We start from the raw sequence: 15,647 nt of genomic DNA, 5'->3' as shown, positions 1-15,647 counted from the left end.
CTATATTTTTGTTCTTATCCGAGTCCTCCATGGATTGGACAATGTCAGGCCACATTGACGAGGGTGGTCTTTACTCAGTCTACCGTTTCAAATGTGAGTCTCTTCCAGAAACATCCTCACGGACACACCTAGAAATACTGTTTTATCAGCTATCCGGGCTTCTCTTAGTATCTCAAATGTGACACGTAGAACCTTGAGATTGTGACGTGAGCCGAAGTCAGATGCTTAACCAACTGAGCCACCCAGCAACCCCTACTATATATTGTATTTAATATTAATAAAATCTGGTAAGTTTGTATAATCCAACATATGTCCTACGCCTTTTTTATTCTAAGTATTTTATAGATTTTATTATTAAAATTTTTTTTATATTTACATTTCAGTTGCTTTTTTGCTTTCCTAAAGAGAAGACAATGTTGTATTTTTCCACCCATGTTAGCAAATTTTCTTACTAATTTTAGTTTAACTTAGTGATTAAGTTTTCTGGATATAGCAGCATTGGTATACAAAATTTTTTCTTTCTTTTATGATATGTTTTATTGTACATTGCTTTCCTGTCTTGTAGGAATGGCTGCTGAATTTCACCGAAGGTTTTGAGCATATATTTCCAAATCATATGGATAATATAATATTAATCCTTTAATTGTTGAGGTAATTAATTATATTAAAGATTTCCTAATGATACATGAACTTTGCCTTACCAAAATAAACTGTACTTGTTATTCAGGATTATGTTTTTTGAACTGCTTGATATAATTTACCTTAATGTGTTTAGACTTTTAACCTCCACTTTCATATGCAATATGTCTGTTGTGAAGTGTTAAAATTACACAAACTTCATAAGATAAATTGGAGCTATTTCCATATTTTTCTTTGATCAGTAATAGTTTTAATAGCTCCTAAATTAGTTTTCCTTTAAAAGCAAACTAGATCTCAGTAAAAAAAAAAAAAAAGAAATGCCTGAGCTTAACACTTAAAAAGAAAAAAAAAGCATCTATTGAGCTATAGTTTACAATAAAATGTCCTCATTTTAAGAGGACGGTCTAATGAGGTCTAACAAATGAACACACCTGTAGAATGGCCGTCCCACACATGATCACCTCCAAAAGTTTCCTTTTATGCCTTTTCAGTCCCTGTCACCAGCCCCAGTCAACCAGTGGTCTGAATTCTATTGCTTAGTTTTCCTGCTCCAGACCTTCATATAAATGGAATCAAACAATATGTACTCTTCTGTGCCAGTCTTTTTTCCTTAATACAATGGTTTGAGAATTATCCGTGTTGTTGGACCTACCAGTAGTTTGTTCTTTTTTGTTGCTGAATGGTTTTCCACTGTGTGGACATACTTCACACACTGTCGATGCACTGTTGATAAATATCTGCATTAGTATAACTTGGGGCTAGAGGAAATAAAGCTGCTATAAAATTCATGTAAAAGTCTTTGTACGAACACATGTTTTCACTTCTCTTTGTTAAACAGCTAGGTGAGGGATCAGTGGGTCATATACTAAGTAGATGTTTAATTTTATAAGAAACTGCCAAATGGTTTTCCTAAACCGGTTGTTGTATTTTACACACTTCCCAGCAATGAAAGAAAGTTCTGGTTGCTCCGCATCCTGATTTGGTATTATCAAGTTGTTGTTTTTAAATTTTAGCTTGTAAAGCTGGGTCTACCTAATTTGTTCTCATTTGTATTCCTCTGACAATTTCAAGTATACAAATCTCTATAAGAAAAAAAAAAGAGAGAGAAATCTCCTTAGGTATTATCGGCCAGCCATATATCTACTTTTGTGAGGTGACTGTTCAAACACTTGACCAGTTAAAAAATCTGGTCATTTTGCTTCTTATTATTGAGTTGTAAAAGCTCTTTACATATGGTGGATACAAGACCTTTCCTTTCTAAGATGGTCTATGGATACCAGTGGGCCTCCGAGGTCAAAACTATTTTTAAAAGAATATTTGCTTTTTTTGTTTTGTTGACATTTGCCCTGAGGGTAAATAGACAAACAAAAACCAGTGGTGGTAAACCCCCTGGCTCCTTACCATGAATCAGGGTGGTGGCACCAAACCATACTAGTAGTCAGTTATTCTTCATTGCCACATACTTGTAGTTTAAAAATATGCCTTAAAAAAAAAAACTTAAAAATGTACTTTGTGCAGTAAAAATTATTAATTTTATTATTTTAGCCTTGTAGTCTATGGCTTTTAAATATTCTGTTACTAAATGGCAAGTTTGCACGAGGCCCTTCTGCTGCCCACCTGACTTAGAAGAGGCAAGCACCTATGCAGTTGCCTGAGTTGCAAGCGTAACCAGTCACGCTTCTCGCTAAACGCCATTTTGTGATGATAAACATCTATTTATTCAGACTTGGGTACTTGGCAACATGTTCCTCAGAAACGAATGGTGCATTTGTGTCACTTCAAGGAAAACAACTGACTGTATTTGTCGCCAATGATATAATTTGAGCTTTCAAGGGAGAATTACAATATTTGAAAACGTGAGTCCACCAACAGGAGCTTACTATCTTCTCAATAGTCAAAATCTTTCCAGATGATATCAGTAGTGATGTTAACAAATGTGATTTTTTTTAATGTTTATTTTATTTTTGAGAGAGACACAGAGCACGAGCAGGGGAGGGGCAGAGGGAGAGGGAGACACAGAATCCGAAACAGGCTCCAGGCTCTGAGCTGTCAGCACAGAGCCCGACATGGGGCTTGCACTCACGGACTTCGAGATCATGACCTGAGCCGAAGTCGGACGCTCAACCGACTGAGCCACCCAGGCGCCGTGACAAATGTGAGTTTTAAACTACTGTATGATAGGAACTGTCAACATTTGGACTATCAGCATAACTTAATGAGCCCATATTTTCCAAATGATTAGTGCACGGTGTTACAAAGTCATGCATGGGTGAAAGATCCATTCAAAGTATAAAATAGGCTGGTGGATTTTAATAAGAACAGTATGAAACGGTCACTCACATGGTTTCAGATTCCACACTGCAATTACCCTTTAAGAAATGGCCATTCTTAAGACCATTTTGGTCTTCGTATCTACACCAATTTCCTAGGGCTGACATAGCAAACTACCAGCAACTGGGTTGCTTGGAAGAACAGAGATTTATTGCCTCACAGTTCTGGAGTCCAGGAGTTTGCGATCAAGGGGTCCATGCTCCCTCCGAAAGCTGTAGCAGAAAGGTCCATTCCTCTTCCAGCTTCTGGTAGCTTCAGGTGCTCCTTGGCTTGAGTAGCATAATTCCTATTTCTACTGCCATCATCACATGGCCTTCTCCCTGTGTCTCTTCACACCGTCTTCTTCTCTAATGTCTGTGTCCACAGTTCTCTCTTATGAGGATTCCAGTCATATTGGATTAGGGCCCACTCTAATGCCCTCACCTGGACTTGAGTAAATCTGCATAGACCCTATTTCCAAATAAGGTCACATTCTGAGGTACTGAGAGCCAGGACCTATATTTTGTAGGAGGAAGAAAATTACAATATCAAAGAAGAATATTGGGGCGCCTGGGTGGCTCGGTTGAGCGTCCGACTTCAGCTCAGGTCATGATCTTACAGTTCATGAGTTCAAGCCCCGTCAACGAGCTCCCTGCTGTCAGCGTGGAGCCTGCTTGGGATTCTCTCTCTCCTTCTCTCTTTCAAAAATAAAAAATAAACATTAAAAAAAAAAAAAAACAGAGAAGAACGTCTACATTTAGATATCCTTTGAAAAGACTGTTACTTCTTTTGCAGGCAACACATATCTGTGTGAGGCCAGATTTTCTTCATATCCTGCAACCAAAACAACAGTAAATCACAATTTACAGGTTCTGGGAATTGGAATTTACCTTTTTCAGGTGGTGTGTGTGTGGGAGGGGGCATCATTCTGCTCACCCACAGGCTGACAGAACAGATTGAAGACGTGAAATGTGGGGAGAGACAGAGGACCGTGGGACCACACATGTCACCAAGCAAGAATGAGTCAGAATACAAAGATTTAAAGCCAAATATAAATGCTACTGAAATTCTTACTTCTGTCACCCATGTCTATGGCTTTCTCAGCCTGTATGGGTTATTAAGAGCCCACGTTGACTGTTGCCTAACAATACAGCTGCCATTTACATCCACGTATAGCCTCATTTAGCTGAGATTCGAACCCAGGTCTACCACACTGCAATTCCAGCTTCTGACCACCGGCTTCGGTGCCTCTCTGGGAGGAAAACGCGTCTATATTCTTAAAACTCTGAGCTGCTCTATTGTGTCTCCGAATGCCATTAAGCATCCGATAGAATCTGGTTCCAAAGCAACAACATTTCAGCAGAAATCATTATGATATCTTGAGAGGTTTTTGTTAAGCGCGGAAGGGTCCTTTTAAGCGGCTTATGCAATCAGAGCACCCAACGAATTTAAAGAAAACTTCAGAGCATATGGCATTCTGATATCTTCCAAGTGTGATTTGATGGGGCCAGCAGTGAACATGAAGAGAGGTATGATTTAAAAGAAAGCTGTTGGAGTACTGTGTTGCAAATAAAATCTAAGAAGGCACTTTGCAATTCAGTTTTCTGTTTCTATTTTTTTTTTCCTGGTGTTTTATTGCTGCCTTGCCCTTCCCAACGCTATAAATGTTCCTTGCTGGTTTTACATTCTAAATTCTAACTCCGCTGGCGTGTTCTCTCCAAGAATCTGACACTCACATCCCCTGGTGTACTGGAAAGAAGGAATGCCACAGCTTAGTAAGGGGAAGGGAGGGTGCTCTATGGCTTTGCTAATGTGTCACCAGCTCTCTCTCTCTCTCTCTCTCTCTCTCTTTTTTTTTTTTTATCCATCATCTCACCCCCGATGGCAGCATTTGGATAAAACGACCTCCAAATTCTCCCAGTCCTGTAAGTCTGTGACCCTACAGAGATTATGTTGGACTCTGGCTTGGAGCCACCAGATGCACGTCCCCGTCCCATTGTTTAGGAAAGTAATTCCACTCCTGCGGGGGACACACACGGAAAGCGGTATGATGTTTCTCGGGGCTTTTGTGCTGTGACTCTGACCGCCGGCCAAGACGACCCACCCCTCCGCGCTGTCAGTACAGACCCCTCGCAGGAGGGCCCGGCTCTGGCTGGGGGCGCTGGGAAGACAGGAGGCAGAGAGGAGGGAGTCCTAGCAGAGAAGGGCTCCTGAGCCCCGCGGCCGCCGTGCTGTCCTCAGTTTGCTGTTTCAAAGTGAGGTCTGAGGACCAGCAGCCAAGGCGTCACCTGAGGATCATTCTGTTAGAGGCTCTCAGGCCCCCGCCCCACACCTCCGGGATCAGAGTCTGCAGAGTAACATTTCTAGGTGATTCCTGTGCCCATAAGAGTTCTCGAACCCCGTAGTTAAGCGCGGCTGAGCAGTCCCACTTGGCCCCCGAGCGTGGCGGAGGCCAGGATCCGAGGTAGCGGAGTGGCCGCTGTCCTGCTGCCCGAGGGGAGACCCCGCGGGGAGGCGGGCGCCGTCCAGCCCGCAGCCGGGCTCGGTCCAGGGCAGCGCCTCTCCGGGGGCCGGCCGCGGCGGTGCTCCCCACGCCCCCGCCGCCGTCATCCCCAATGAGCGGCGCGAGCTGAAGAAAGCCCGCCCCGGGCGCAGCCTGCGCTCCTCCCGCCAGCGGTCTCCTCCGGCGAGCGCGACTCCGGCCCCGAGGAGCCCTGTCCCCTCCCCGTCATGGGGCTCCGGGCGCTCCTTGTGCTCCTGCCGCCGGTGCTGGCCGCGCTGGGCGGCCTCGCGGGCTCCGGGACCGGTGAGTGGGGTCGCGCGGCAGGGCGTCCTGGAAGGGACGGCAGCGTGCAGGGGTGGCGGGCTGCGAGGCGCTGTAGGGGCGGGAGGAGAGCTTGGGGCACCCTCGCTGGTGTGCGCGAAGCACCCCCCCCCCCCCGCTTCTGCAGTGACCTTCCACAGAGGAGGGTGAAGTCCGGCCTTCTGGAGGGGCCGCCGGCTGAGTCGCGGGGCCCCCTGCTTCTCTGCCCTTTCCTCCTTCCCCGCCTGCCCAGTGGGTGGAAGAGGAGGTGGGCACAGCGGTCAAACCCGGCGTCTTTCCTTCATCCCACCCCAAGCCTGTGGGAGCGAGCTCTCTGCACACTGAGTGCAGGGCGCACCTTCTTCTCCCCCGCCTCCAATACCCACCCCCCCCCCCCCCCACGCCGTGTCGTGGCCAAGTGGGATCCGCTTTGCAGCCCTGGTCTCTGATGGGACCCTCGCTCAGGGTTCCCCAGGCAGCAGATTTAGCCTGGTGGAGGCCCGGGGCCTGGGGAAGAGGTAAGTCCCTCCGGAAACAGCAGCACCCCCCCCCCCCCGGGGGCAGGGGTGGAGTGGGGGGACGGGGCTTGGGCCGGAGGTGCAGTTAGGAAGCGACTTCCTGCAGCACTTGTTGATACCTCTCGGGTTTAGGCAGACCCCAAGGCAGAGGAGAGCTGAATCCGTGTCCCAGGGTGACTGAGACACCCACAGTTCCCAGATGGTGGCTGGCTGGGCGACTGGTTGGTGGCCTAGCCAGGTGTAGGAGGTGCTCAGCGTTTGTCAAACCACCCAGCCTGCGGGCATGCTGATCTCTTGACAGGTCCTGGTTACTGGCCCTCATAGATTGAAGGCTGGTCATTTTAACTAGTGCAGACTCCTGGTCAAGGTGCTGTTAACTAGTTTGGAGGAGGTACCACTTAACTGAGTTCTCTGTCTTCCAGGAGGGATTCTCACCCACAAGATTTTTGCCTAACCTGGCAGAGCATCTCTGCAGGGATGAGAAGCCTTTGCTCTGGGTGGTCTTTTTGTACCACTCCTGGAGAACGTTTTAAGTTACTTGGGTTTTTTACCAAGCAGTGGTTACCAAGGCCCTCTGGCATGAAGACCTCTTTAGGATGTCCGTTTTAGAATAGCATGGGATCATTGTACTTTGTGTATTGACAGACTATGAGAAAGCTACCCAAAAATTAATATAGAAGTAAAAATATTAATAAGTGTCGTATTCATTCACAGCAAGCGTCTACGTAAGTGAAAAGTAATGTTTTGAGATGCATCTGTAGATGTGTAGAATCTCGATGCACACATGGTCTCAAAACTGAGAAGCACCAGAGCACCGTATTGTTCAAGGTGTGACTCACCTGGCAGTATGAGTCTCTGAGGGCTGACTGAACCCCTAACTGGGATCCTTCTGGAAGGATCTGCTGGAAGAGGCAGCAAAAGAGTTAACACTTTATGAAGATTTATATGGTGGGTATACTGTGCCAAGTGGCTTTGTGGTCGTTTCATCTCTGACTCTTCCTCTTCTGATCACTTATTTAGTAGTCTCCTTCTATAGACCCGAAAACCGAGATCCAAAGAGAGGAAGTGACTCTCCCAAGGTTCTATTGTTAGTAAGCGGTTTCACTGAAATGCCAACCTGTGTAGTCTGACAGCTGAGTCTGTGCTCCCATATTAGCGGTTGGTAACATCACTTGCTCTCAGTGGTTTGGGTTAAGCTAAGTAAGATTGCCTGGATGGTATGTGAGTCATCGGCAAAGTTGTTAGCTACTCATTAATAACCAATACTTTCTAAATATTTCATTAAAATATTTTTTGCAAGCCAGCTTAAAAAAAAAAAACATACCTTGAGTAGCTATGCTAAAATCACTATGTTAGAGGGATACAAGTAAGACTATGAAATGGTCCCTTAGCAAAGAAGCTGTGGTCTACACAACGACCTTCTGTTGTCAACTTCCATTACACAACTTTGCACCACTTTCCGTTCCATATTGAAATTGTCCCAGGGAGTAGGACTGCACAGGGTTTTCAGTGCATCTTGCAGAGTCTTCTAGTATGGGCCATGTGGCTCATCTTTTCTAGGAACCAAAGGCTGGCTCTTTCTTTTTCAAAGTTATGACAGCATAATAAACTAAGTACAATCAGGCCTTCCTGGAGCCTCCCTCTGGGGACCACATTCTATAACAGGCTGATTTTTGACCATTAATCATTCAAGGTTGACAAACACAAGTTCATAACTTGAACAAAACTGAGAGTGTAAATCAATCTCCTGCAAATAACTGAAGACTTAACAGATGCTTATAACCGGCCTATGAGAGGCATTCTTATCAAGATGGTATGTAGGGACCCACAATGCTAATCTAATTTTCAGATGTGTCTGCACATGCTTAAAAGTAAACTAGAGTGCCTTGGACTTCTAAATGTGCAACTATTCATACTGAGTGTTTAAGACGGAACCGGAGCGAAAGCAGTGCCTGTGTCTCTTTGAGCAGAGTGCACGCCAGCCCCTTATTCTAATGGGGACAGGCGATGGCAGTTCCCCAACTTTATACCACCTGAAGAACTATTTCCGATGTAGTAACGACTGCAGAAGTCATATGCGATTTTATGATACTGAATCCCCCCAAGTGTCTTCCTGAGTATGAGTTGACGGAAGGCCTTCTGAATGACCTCTTGACGGCAGCTTACCACGAAAAGGTGCTCCCTTGTAGCCAACATAGCCAGGAACTCTCACGGATTTGCTTTTTTTTCATCCAACGCAGACCAAGTGAGGTGCAACATGACTAGGCAAGCTGCCTGTGGGGAAAGGTGCATTCCCGTGGCCTGGCTCTGCAACGGAGAGCGAGAGTGCCCCGACGGAACTGATGAGCAGTGTGGTGAGCGGCCTCCCTGTGTCTGGACTCCTAGGTGGCCCCTCAGGCTGTGTGCCTGGCTGACGGTGCCAGGTTTGGTGGTTTTCCCTCTTAGGGGGTATCCGGAAATGTTGGGCCTTCTGGATTGTTGCAGGCTTTCAGTCGGTAAACCTAGGGATGTAGGTGTTGGTAGCATTATTATCGAAATGAGTGTGGAGGGCTGGTTGGGATAGAAAAACCAGCCAAAGTCTGGCTTCTCGCCTTAAATTCTGGCTGAAGCATGTGGCAGTTCCTGAAACTGCAATCATACAGATTCCTGTTTAGGAAACCTTGGCAGACCTCAGCGCACACAATTACTTGTAAATATATACAGTAAGTTAGTTCAGCTTTGCTTAGGGATTTTGTTCAACTAAAAGATATCTTTACAAATTGAGTATAAAGAAAACTACAAAACCAATAGAAGCTAAGTTAGCTACTTGGTAAATGTCTTCCTGAAATAAAGCTCAAACGGCTCCGTGCTAAGAGTGCTCCCAGCCCCAGAAGGGACACCTGAACACCTATAGATGAGGAGAGCCTCTTAACAGATGCCTCTCATCCTTGTGCGGTAAATATGGAGGGAAAAAATTCCTCATTAAAAGAGGAACCCCCCCCACCCCCCGCAAAGAACTTGGAGAGCGCTGTATTCCTTTTCTGTACCCCACATGCACATTCCTGGACTGGTCACTTACTGTAACTAATTTAATGTGAAACCTTTGGTGTGAAAACCTGTCATAGGGCAGGTTAGAATTAAATTTCATACTTGCATCAATGCCTTGTGCTCTGCTCCCCCATATACTTCACCCCACTTCTCCAGGTTTACTTGCCCAAAGGCATACTTCGAAGTATTTGAAGATCTAATTAAGCCCCAAACTAACAGTCTCCAGGTTGTCTGAGTTCTTGATGTAGTCTCAAACACCAAAGGCATTTGAAGAAGCAAACTTGTAAAACTGTACTGTCCACTACAGTGGCCATTAGCCACATGTGAAGATTTTTTTTAAGTTTGTTTATTTTGAGAGCGAGAGAGAGCATGAGAGAGTGAGTGAGTGCAGGAGGGGAAAAGGGAGAGGGAGAGAGAGAGAGAGAGAGAGAGAGAGAGAATCCCAAGCAGGTTCCACACTGTCAGTGTGGAGCCCGATGCAGGGCTTGAACTCACGAACTACAAGATCAGGACCTGAGCCAAAATCAAGAGTCGGATGCTTAACTGACTGAGCCACCCAGGTGTCCGCCACATGTGGAGATTTAAATTTATTTAAATAAATACAGTTCCTTTATCATACAAGTCACATTACAGTTGCTCCACAGCTACAGGAGACTGGTGACTACCATTTTGGGCAGCATAGGTCCAAAACACTCTTCTGTAGTCACAACAGGTTTTACGGACAACTGTGTTCTAGAAGCATGTTGGGGAGCATAAGCTTTATCGGGCTGCTAGGTGATTACCCCTGAGGCCGGGATACAATGTGTTCTTAAGGATAACCTGAAAAGGACAGGCAAGTTCAGGATTGACTCAGTGGCGAATCAGGAATTAATTATTCTTTTGCCAATGACAAGACTTAATATGAAACCCAAATTTAAAAGCTGCGTGTGGCCTGACAAACCCCTCTTCCTTTCTGCCCCCCCGGATACCGCCCCTGGCCTGCAGAGGAAGTATGCGGTGGACATCCTCAGGCCTGGCAGTGTGATGATGGGAAATGTATTTCTATTAGCTGGCTCTGTGACGGTACCGGAGACTGCTTGGATGGCTCCGATGAGGTTAACTGTGGTACGTACAACTTCGTGTATCTTCACACGTATTCTCTGTGTCTGCGGCATCGAGGAACCCCCACAGAATTGAGCGTAACACACAAGTCACTAAACAGCCTTATGCCACATGGGCTCACTCCAGATATGGTCTCTGTTATTAGAGGGGACGTTTTATCCACTTCTGCATTTTTGCAAAATTACCTAAAAGATTCTTGCCTCCGTTGCCTTTTTAAGGTCCTCTGGGATGAACTTGAGTATACAAAGTTGGGGCCACACCGCTAATCGCTACCATCCCTTTCAGTTCTGGGTTTTCTATAGACCAAATCCACGAGCAGACCATAAATACCTGAATAAACAAGCAATACCTATGGTCTGCTTACAGACCATAAATACCTGAATAAACCTGAATGAACAAGCAAGTTCAGGGGCGCTGCCCCCCTGAGCCCACTCCTGCCTTTGACAGAGATACCAACAGCATGTCCTGGCCGAAAAATCCAGTGTCCGGGAAATTCTCGGTGCCGTGATGCTTGGGAGCTCTGTGACGTGCATAAGGACTGCGGCGACGGGCTTGACGAAGCACCGTGCTCCCCGATCCGTTGCCTGGCCGGGCAGTGGCAGTGCAGGAACAAGGTGTGTGTCATGGATAGCTGGAAGTGCAACGGCGTCAATGACTGCGGTGACTCCTCCGATGAGGAAGCCTGTGGTGAGTCCCCCGCCCCGCCCACCTCCCCGGCCTTGGCCTTTCGTGTAAGGGGGAAGGCTGTACTATGCGGGCCGCTTTCTGCAAGCTGCGTTTCATTCCTGTGACCGAGACTTCCATCCTATATCTAAAAACAGGATGTTTCCTAGCAATAACCGAGATTTAGTTATCCATGGAAACCTAAAGCAGTGCTCAAATAATAGCTCTGTGGTGGCCGCTCTGAGCGTTGCCTCGAATGTTTCCACTACTCAACGTGGCCAATGCACAGAACACCCAAGCACCGGCTTATGAAGGCAGTCTCCTAACAGGTGCCTCCCGTCCTGGTGTAGTGAAGACGGGAGAGGAAAATTTCTCATTAAAAGAGGATTCCCCCCCACTGCCCTGCCTTACGAAGCACTTGATGAGTATTACGTTCCTTTTCTCTACACCCTCCCCCCCCCCGCCCCCAACAATGTGGTAGAAACTCCAAATTCTCAGTAAATCCCAATCCTACTTCAATCTTTCCAGAATTAAATCTGCAGTATTGAATATATTCAGATTCTAACATTTTTGTAATGTTTAAACTGGCTTAAGAAGAGTCTTCCTTTAGGGCGCGTGTTAACTCACTGTAACACCATTTCAATTGGAACTACTTAATGCTAATTGAATTCAAATTCAATATTCTTTCAGTCCAGTGCCCAAGTGGCATAACATCCTTGTTATCAAGTCTTAAGTCCAAGTTCCCTGAAAACCCTGCTTCAAATGACACAACGTCCTTTCCTACCTAGACTTGCTTTGGGTTCTAGAAATACTGCGGCCACCTTACTGTAATGTGTTTCTATCACCCCTTCCCCCAAGTGCTGTCAGAAAAGAATGCTTTCCTGCCTCCACAGCTTCCTGTCCAGAAGGCACTGTGAGGTGTGACGAAGGGAAATGCATCCTGGAATCCCTGATGTGTGACGGGGAAGCAGACTGCGCAGATGGTACCGATGAGCCCGCCACATGTGGTGAGGACCCCGTTGCTGGGTTGGCCTGATGCAGGGGTGGGGAGAACTGGACCAAGTAAGCCAGTGCTGCTTGGTAGTCATAAGGGTCTACACTCTGGGAATGCGTGGACTAAAACACCTATTAATCCTTCAGTGATGGCTCCATCCCAGGTGACAGGTTCCAAGCCTTGGTTTTGGTCTCCTGAGTTTGAGCCAATGTTACTTGCGCCATGAAACTTTGAGAGTTCTTCTCCTGTTGTGGCTTTAGGGAAATAGACTAGCTAAATACCCCAAGCCACATGGCTCCTAAAATTCTGGAGTAACACATACTTTGCTACTGAGAAGCACATCGTGTGTTCAGGACCATATGGTGAATTCTCTAAGGATTTAACTGAAGAAAGACTTAGGAAGACTGTTTCCTGGTGAGGATGGAAAGAACTGAGGGAAGCAACTCAAACTTTTTTTTTTTTTTGAATGTCTACTTGTTTTTGAAAGAGCAAGAGCGGGGCAGGGGCAAGGAGAGGGGGACAGAGGATCAAAACGGGTTCTACACGGACAGCAGAGAACCTGATGTGGGGCTCAGACTCATGAACTGTGAGATCGTGACCTGAAGTCAGATGCTTAACCGACTGAGCTATTCAGGCGCCTCTCAAACTTTAATACCTTGCAGTTCTCACTATAAAAATCACTGTTGATTCAAGTTGTTGTGGAGGGAGAGGGGGCACCTGACTCCAGGCACTTTGTCATCTGTCTTATTTCCTCCTCAAATCTGGTATTAGATGTGTATAATGAAGCCCCTTTAGTGCTGCTAAAGGCTGTGAAAGCAGCTTTCTACTAAAGGAACAAGTAAGATCGTAAAAGCATAAACAGTGGGACAAAGCACAGGCTTCTGGTCCTGTGTAGATAATTCACTGCAATTAATAAATTGCTATAAAGCTTCCTGAGGCAAGGGTCCTGACCACCCACATTTCTGGAGAAATTAAGGAAGAGGTTGCTGGCCGCTCTGTGGGTGGAACAATATGCCAACATTTGAAATTGTCCGGACTGTCCACCTAAAAAATTCCTTTCCCCTGCTCCAAGATTCCTAACTTTCCCTGTCTTCTGGTCTTTTCCCAAAGCCTCCACATTCCTAGGTCAGGGAGCAGGGTCAAAACAGTCATATGGCCCTTACACAGTGTGGGGGTTTGTAACACAACGGTTTATGAAATGTTTGATCTGCACCGTGTTAAGCCGTCCTGACCGCTTCCCTGTCTCTACCAGGTAAAAACTGCTCTCTGGCCAACGGGGGCTGTGAGGGGCAGTGCAGGGACACATATTGGGGAGTCCAGTGTTCGTGTGGAGCCGGGTGGCAATTACAGCCGGACGCTCAAAGCTGTGCAGGTCAGCGTTCATTTGGCTCATCTTCAAAGTTTTTATTGCAGGATGATGGATATGATATAAAATACACCATCTTAATCATTAAATATATACTCCAGTGGCCTCAGCATGTGCAAACATCACCACTGTCCATCTCCAGAACTTTGTCATCCTCCCAACAGCAACTCTCCATACCTGTGACATAATAACTCTGTCCCCAATCCCTGGAAACCTCTATCGACTTCCTGTCTCTATGAATTGGCCTGTTCTAGTCCTGCATCTAAATACGATCATGTGGTAAATGTCCTTGTGTGTCTGGCTTGTTTCACTTAGCATGTTGTTAAGGTTCATCCATGTCCTAGCATGTGTCAGAATCTCTCTCTTTTTTTTTTAAGTTTATTTTGAGAGCGAACATGAGTGGGGGAGGGGTAGAGAGCGAGAGAGAGTGTAGGGGAGAGAGAGAATCCCAAGCAGGCTCTGTGCTGTCCATGCAGAGCCCGATGTGGGGCCTGATCTCACAAATGGTGAGATCATGACATGAGCTAAAACCAAGAGTCGGGCACTTAACTGAGCCACTCAGGCCCCCCAAAATCTTAAGTCCAAATAATATTTCATTGTGTGTATATGTCTCATTTTGTTTATCCATCTGTTGATGGACACTTCCACGGTTTCTACCTTTTGGCGATTGTGGACAATGCTACGGACATTGGTGTGCAGATGTCTGAATCCCTGCTTTCAATACTCTTGGGTATATGTCAGAAGTGGAATCGTTGTATCATGTGGTCGAGTCTGTTTAACTTGAGGAACCATCCAACTATTTTCCACAGGGGTGGCCCATTTGATTTTTTCCACCAGCAGTGCACAAGTCTTTGTTTTTCCACATCTTACCATTCATTCTGAATCAGCAACACCCCAAAGAACGTTGTTAGGGCAACCTAGATCCATCTTCTGGGGTCTCTATATTGATGTTTCTGCTGAATTACACTTATGTGGATGGCAGTTCAACAGAGCAGGGACTGTCTGTCCCAGCACCCAGTGCAGTGGTTTCCACATAATACATGTCCAGTGAGCGTCTGAAAAGTAGCTCAAAGGAACAAAAATACTCAAGGGATTGCTCCTTGGTCATCTCTGACTTACGACTGTCTATCATTAGATCTAGATGAGTGCTCCAAGGCCTACAGTCCTTGTGGCCAGCTGTGTCACAACACACCAGGCTCTTACTCCTGTGAATGTATTCAAGGTCACCAGCTCTACAATGGTACCAGTTGCCGAGTTACAGGTGAGCTCTGAGACCCTAAGTAAAGCCTAGCTCTTGCTGTGCCCTTAGCAGTAATTATAGATAGAAATACTATGGGTGATTCCCTTTAGGGTCTAGTATTAGAGAAGACTTTATTCTTTCCATAAAGAAGCTGCTATGACAACATTCCTTGGCCAATTTGAGTTTCAGTTGCTATTAAGTGTCTTTAAAATGACGTATTCTCTAGGCTATACACCTAGGGGCTCCAGGGACCCCACTGATAAAATCTTAACTGGGCCTGTGTTTCTTTAAGGATGGGACAGTTCATTTATTTGGCTTCTGTGTATGAGGCATAGAGAGGACGTCTGTTTAGGGTTGGGGGAAGGGCTGAATCTGAAATCAAATGGGCCAAGAGATTCCAAAGATTAGTTTGAATGTGTTGGAGTTTAGAGGAGGAATTAAGACTTAAGGTGGTCCCCTAGATCTCCTCTGGACACTCCTGAGTCCAGACTTCAGGGTAAGTGCATTTCAGCAGGGACAGCTTCTTTGGTTAAAGAGAATGGCATGAAAGAAAGTTTCAAAGGAATGTGTCACTACTCCTTTTCCAATTCTATTACAGATGATGCTGTTAAAATTCTTATAGCAGCAGATCGAGAACTTGGTGTCCTGGATCGAAGAACAGGCATCTACGAACCTCTTGTACCTATAAAATCGAGGCCTACTTCCGTTGCATATGATCTTGAGAGAAGCATGTACTTTTGGGTGGATGGAATCTTAAATGTGTTTGTCCTTGGGAAGCCAAACTCGGTTCTTCTCTATCCAGGTATATTTCTTGACGTGAAGAACCCTATAGCTTCTTAAAGCTACATCAACAGAGTATAAGCAGCCTGTGTTACTCATCTGGACATCTTCTGTGACTTCCTTGGGAATCATGAGATTTATACAGTCCCAATTTGAGATAAGACTATCTAATTTGGCTCCATGGGAGCTTTGGTAGAGTCTACCTG

The 15,647-nt window shown here is 45.8% G+C and overlaps 1 protein-coding gene across 1 annotated transcript in view; it reads left to right on the top strand.

Moving 5' to 3' along the window:
- Positions 1 to 5,590: 5,590 nt before the first annotated feature.
- LOC122471657 (low-density lipoprotein receptor-related protein 2-like) overlaps positions 5,591 to 15,647 on the top strand; it is a 43,983-nt gene continuing 33,926 nt past the window's right edge. Inside the window, exons 1-8 of the mRNA XM_043560518.1 lie at positions 5,591 to 5,755; positions 8,511 to 8,624; positions 10,282 to 10,401; positions 10,846 to 11,085; positions 11,955 to 12,068; positions 13,308 to 13,427; positions 14,557 to 14,682; positions 15,260 to 15,463. Of these exons, the coding sequence (XP_043416453.1) occupies positions 5,680 to 5,755; positions 8,511 to 8,624; positions 10,282 to 10,401; positions 10,846 to 11,085; positions 11,955 to 12,068; positions 13,308 to 13,427; positions 14,557 to 14,682; positions 15,260 to 15,463 (1,114 nt within the window). The 5' untranslated portion in view covers positions 5,591 to 5,679. The remainder of the gene's footprint in view (positions 5,756 to 8,510; positions 8,625 to 10,281; positions 10,402 to 10,845; positions 11,086 to 11,954; positions 12,069 to 13,307; positions 13,428 to 14,556; positions 14,683 to 15,259; positions 15,464 to 15,647) is intronic.

This window comes from Prionailurus bengalensis, chromosome B1 (assembly GCF_016509475.1).
Source record: "Prionailurus bengalensis isolate Pbe53 chromosome B1, Fcat_Pben_1.1_paternal_pri, whole genome shotgun sequence".
Classification (NCBI taxonomy): Eukaryota; Metazoa; Chordata; class Mammalia; order Carnivora; family Felidae; genus Prionailurus; species Prionailurus bengalensis.
The sequence above is the reverse complement of the archived record's forward strand: the minus strand, read 5'-3'. Positions and strand labels throughout refer to the sequence as shown.